Source organism: Alexandromys fortis, unplaced genomic scaffold (genome assembly GCF_014885135.2).
Source record: "Alexandromys fortis isolate MF-2015 unplaced genomic scaffold, M_Fortis_MF-2015_v1.1 scaffold_229, whole genome shotgun sequence".
NCBI lineage: Eukaryota > Metazoa > Chordata > Mammalia > Rodentia > Cricetidae > Alexandromys > Alexandromys fortis.
Window position 1 is genome coordinate 1,344,845 of NW_026068122.1, and position 5,060 is coordinate 1,349,904.

General features: G+C 35.3%; 1 protein-coding gene across 1 annotated transcript; it reads left to right on the forward strand.

Moving 5' to 3' along the window:
* The first annotated feature begins 2,854 nt into the window (after positions 1-2,854).
* LOC126490413 (olfactory receptor 4F21-like) lies at positions 2,855-3,790 on the forward strand. The gene has a single exon (XM_050125352.1). The coding sequence runs from the start codon at positions 2,855-2,857 to the stop codon at positions 3,788-3,790; it is 936 nt and encodes a 311-aa protein (XP_049981309.1).
* The last annotated feature ends 1,270 nt before the right edge of the window (positions 3,791-5,060 follow it).

Consider the following 5,060-nt stretch of genomic DNA (forward strand, 5'->3'; position numbering starts at 1 on the left):
ACACTTTTGCATGAATAATTCATTCACTCTCTAACACTGCAGTGCTATGACAGATTACATGATGTCCTTTCTATTTTTGTATATGACCATTTGAAAGTATTAATTAAAATAAAGCTACTTCTTACAAAACTTCAGAAACTTATTATTGGTTTCAAAAGAAGTTCTAAACATAGAAGCAAAATTATGTCTGCCTTGTTCTCCATTCTGATCTATTAGTTGAAGAGATAAATGAAATTTTCAAATTACTTTCCAATGACTATAAAATTGTATGTATTTAATTCCTTCAGAAATATTTTTAATTTTTTAATTGCTTATGTATTTTCAGTGGTCTGGGACTTAATTCATCAAGACTTTCAGTTCGAGAGGTAGACAGTGCTATCTGATGATGCTTGGAAACAAAGCAGAACATAGAGGAAAACAATGCAATCACTTAACATTTTTGATGTGGGAAAATATGAAGAAAGGAAACCAAAAGCATCATCAACAGATATAAAAAAGTGAACCACTGAATTGCTTGATAGTAAAACCTGTGAACCTGGTAAATATATTTGAAGAACAGAAGTCTGTGGTGTGACTATTCTATCTGTCTGGGAGAATGGTAATAATACACATTAACAGATTTGGTTAGCCTTTGTGATTTTAAGTTCAGGTTTACAGAATAGCCCTAGAAATTCTTCTTTATAACTATGACATATTTAACTTTGGACATTGGACTCTTGATTCAAAATTAAAACTAAAGGTAAATAATTTAATAGTAAGATACTAATTAAACTGACTATCATGATGCTGAAAGAAACAAAGCAGAACAGGTCTGGTGTGAGTGAGTCACGCCAAATATTAAGAGTTGAAATAAGAGAAACAATCACTATATAAAAATAAAAACATGGAGAAAGGTTGTAGGCAATTTTTCAGAAAACTCGTTGAGAAAATGCCAGACTGAATGTAGTTGCAGTCATCAGAAGGCCTTGTTTGCATTGAATCATAAAGAGCAGAGTTCAGTGTTCTCACATCACTAGAAGAAATCTGGAAAAGAACTGATGGCTTTGGTGAAGTTGGTCAACAGGCGCACTGAGTGTTGGGCTTTGTTCAAGTTTCCACTGTGCTGCATGTAAGACATGGGCTTTATGCATCATAGCTGCTGCACTCTTAAAAACAACAAATAGCATTAACGACACAAATAAAATGAGAAACAAAGATACACTTTGTCCATAGGAAGGTGTTTTTCCCTTTTTAGCAGAAATGACTTTCTGGATAATTATTGATTTGGAATTACATGCCCAAATTTCAATGAAAAATAAAAAATTTTACTACATTTAAAAAAAATAAACCCAGATTTCATGTTTCTGATGTGAGGTAAAGCTGTAATCCTTAAAAAATTTGGTTGGAGATCATTAAATGATAGGAGAACAAGTGGTTATGAGAGTTTCATGAAACCAAGAAGCCAAAGCTTTAGAAACATACAAAAGCAAATTAATACAATTACAACTAAATCCTGTAGAGCAACGCAGTAAAACAGTAAGTGAAAATTGATCGCTATAGAAAATATCCAGAATAGTTTCTCTCAAGGAACACGGTATCCATGGCAATTGTATGGTAAGACTGACTGAATGGACACCAGGGATTCCTGAGGAATGTCTGGCAATAGCGAAGAGTAGTTACAGTGGACACCACTTCAGAGGTTTTTATCTTAATGAGTTTATTACAGCTATAGGATACATAAGCTGGAGGTTGTTTGATTGGATGATGTTTGGAGTATATTTCAAAGTACCAATCATAATAGCATAGTTCTGTAGTCAAAAGAATTGAAGATGTTTTACAAATTTCTAAACATATGTCCTGAACCTGGCACTTTATCCTGTAAATGTGGAGATTTATTTTTTAACATATAAATCTAGATTAAGAACAGAGAATATATACAACATTCTACATGGTATAAGATTTAATAGCCTTGTTAACCATATCTACACAAAAGAATTTTATAATAAATGTTATGTATTGATATATAATTTTATAACTAATAACGTGTTTCCCTTTAAAGTCATTGAATGTTCATGTCTAATAGAACCATGATAAAAGTGTCACAAACATACTTATGACTCTACTATTTACAATAGAATAACTTTGTAATAACCTTAAGAATAACCTTACACACAGAAATATCTAACATATAATTAAATATTTGTTTTACAAAGAAAGGAATTGTGTCATTTGCAACATGATGGAAAAAAGTGCAAGGCACTGTTTTAAAGGAACTGCCAGAGAGATAAAATATGTCCAACTTCTCATCATTGGTAGAAAATGTTAAGGAAAAAGTAAGACTGTAGAAGAGTAATCAATAAAGATTTGGGAATGAGAAAATGGGAGAGTAAAAAGACTGGAATGTACAAATTAAATGTGTATAAAAATACTTTGTCCCTAAAGCTCCATTTCACCCGTGAAACAAATTCATGAAAGGATACTTTACAAAATACTACAAGAACACATTCTATGGATATTCTGTCATCTGAAGTGAACAGACACTAAAAACACTTAGAAAAAAAGTTCAGAGAACATATTTAGAAATGCTGCAAAGAGAAACTACCATAACAGAATGTCTGGTTGTAGAATAAATAGGAGAAACCCCATTGGCCTCCCTTTATTATATTATGCTTGTGTTTCCTTAGGGGCACTATCATGAAAGCTTTAATATTTTTCAGTTGCTTATTCTTTTGCTTTTCCAACTCAGAGTTTTTTTCCTTTGGATTTTGATATTTAGAGAATCAAGGAGCTTCATAAGTTGGACATATCCCTTAGAAGCTAAGCTACAAATTTTCAACATTTCCTAACCTCAAGTGATTTGAAACTACCCACACCAATGGATCAACTAAATGAATCCATGGTTTCTGAATTTGTGCTTCTAGGACTCTCTGGTTCTTGGGAAACTAAAGTTTTTCTCATGCTGACTTTCTCTACACTCTACTTAGGAATCATTGTGGGAAATCTCTTCATTGTCATTTTGGTCATTGCTGACTGTCATTTACAATCACCTATGTACTTTCTTCTGGCCAACCTGTCCCTCATTGATGTTGGACTTTCCACGACCACTGTTCCGAAGATGATCTCAGATCTTCCGAAAGAGCACAGAGTAATTTCTTTCCACAGCTGTATGACTCAGATGTGTTTTATCCACATTATAGGAGGAGTGGAGATGGTGCTGCTCATAGCCATGGCGTTTGACAGGTACACAGCCATCTGCAAGCCTCTGCGCTACCTGAGCATCATGAGCCCTAAAATATGCATTTCATTTGTAATCGCTGCCTGGGTCACTGGTGTGATCCATTCCCTGTTCCAGTTCTCTTTTGTTATAAACCTGCCTTTCTGTGGTCCTAACAAAGTAGACAGCTTTTACTGTGACTTCCCTCGGATCATACAACTCGCATGCACTGATAGAGACACGTTTGAGTTTGTTGTTGCTGCCAACAGTGGCTTCATGAGCATGGGGGCCTTCTTCCTGCTTCTCCTCTCCTATGTCTTCATTTTGGTCACCGTCTGGAAAAGGTCTTCAGGGGACTTGTCAAAGGCACTTGTCACTCTGTCAGCACACATCACTGTGGTTGTTCTTACTTTTACTCCATGTATGTTTCTCTATGTTTGGCCTTTTCCTACATCATCAATTGACAAATACCTGTTTATTGTTGACTTTGCTATCACACCTGCCCTGAATCCTGTCATCTATACATTGAGGAACAAAGATATATTGGTATCAATCCAAAGAATATACAAAAGGCTTGGTTATGACAAATTTTGCTGAGTAAATCTGGTGTGGGAGCTCTAAAAGCATATGAACAACTGTATAATGTAAGTTTTCATTAAGGCATATGGTCCATTACCTTGTAAGCAACACACATGCATTACCACAGACCATTAGTGCCTTGCTCCTTTTTCTTTGAGAAATTAGTATACATCAGTATTATAAAAATGCAGTGTGGATAAATAAATGTTTTTAGTCTGTTTAAACAACCTATAGCGATCCAAAATGAACACCAAATTTGTTTTTGCAAATAAATTAATAACTACAATGAGTAGTTCTCTATAAAGGACTAGTGTCTCTGAAGTTTAGGTTGTGTTATCTCAAAAATGCACATGAATTTAAAGTTTCAAAGTAAATAATTTATTCAGACGTGGATTCAGGGTCATCAGTAGGGAAGTGACAAATTAGTAGCTTCTACTGGGTCTGCCCTAAAGGTGTCTATATAGATGCTGTAATTTAGAATCATTTCAATTTTATGATAAAATATCCAGTGTCGTTCTTCTTTTTGTAAATGCACATTATTTCTTTGATATGTCCAATCTGCCTCCTAAAACATTTTCTCTGTGCAGTTTAGAAAACTTGGAAAAATGGTTAAGCAGAGTGGATGATTAACACACTAGAAGGATCTAACCATCAATAAATGGAATGTCATATCTAAAAGCTATGGCGCTTATAAATTACACATTAAATATTTTCACTTTTATCATGTGTCAACAAGTGATACACAGGCATGGAAAATTCTGCCCTCTATAAAATCTGTGATTTGATACTTTGTTGAGTCCCTAAAAGTACTGAGTGATGGTGTCCTTTCATTCAGATGCACAGCCCAGCAAAGAAATGTCTTTGCATGGTACCAAACTAGGCCTACTGAATGGGGTGACAGTTGTATGCCTTGGGAAGTCTGTGATGCCACTGGCAGTGGGACCCGGATTTCTCCTTATGGTTTGAACTGGCATTCTGGAATCCATTATCTTTGGAGGGTTACCTTTCTCAGGCTAGATATAGTGGGGGGAGAGCCTTGATCCTGCCTCAAAGTGATGTGTCAGACTTTGTTGACTCCTTTTGGGAAGCCTTACCCTCTCTGAGGAGTAGATAGGGAGCTGGGGACCTGGGAAGGTGGGGAAAGCAAATGGAAGTGAGGGAGTGGGAACTTGCCTAGTTATGTAAAATGAGAAAAAAGTCTTTTTTGTGTTTATTTATTTTTATAGTTTTTATTGAGCAGTATCGTTTTCTCCTTTCTCCTACCTTTCTCCTCTCTCCCATGACACCC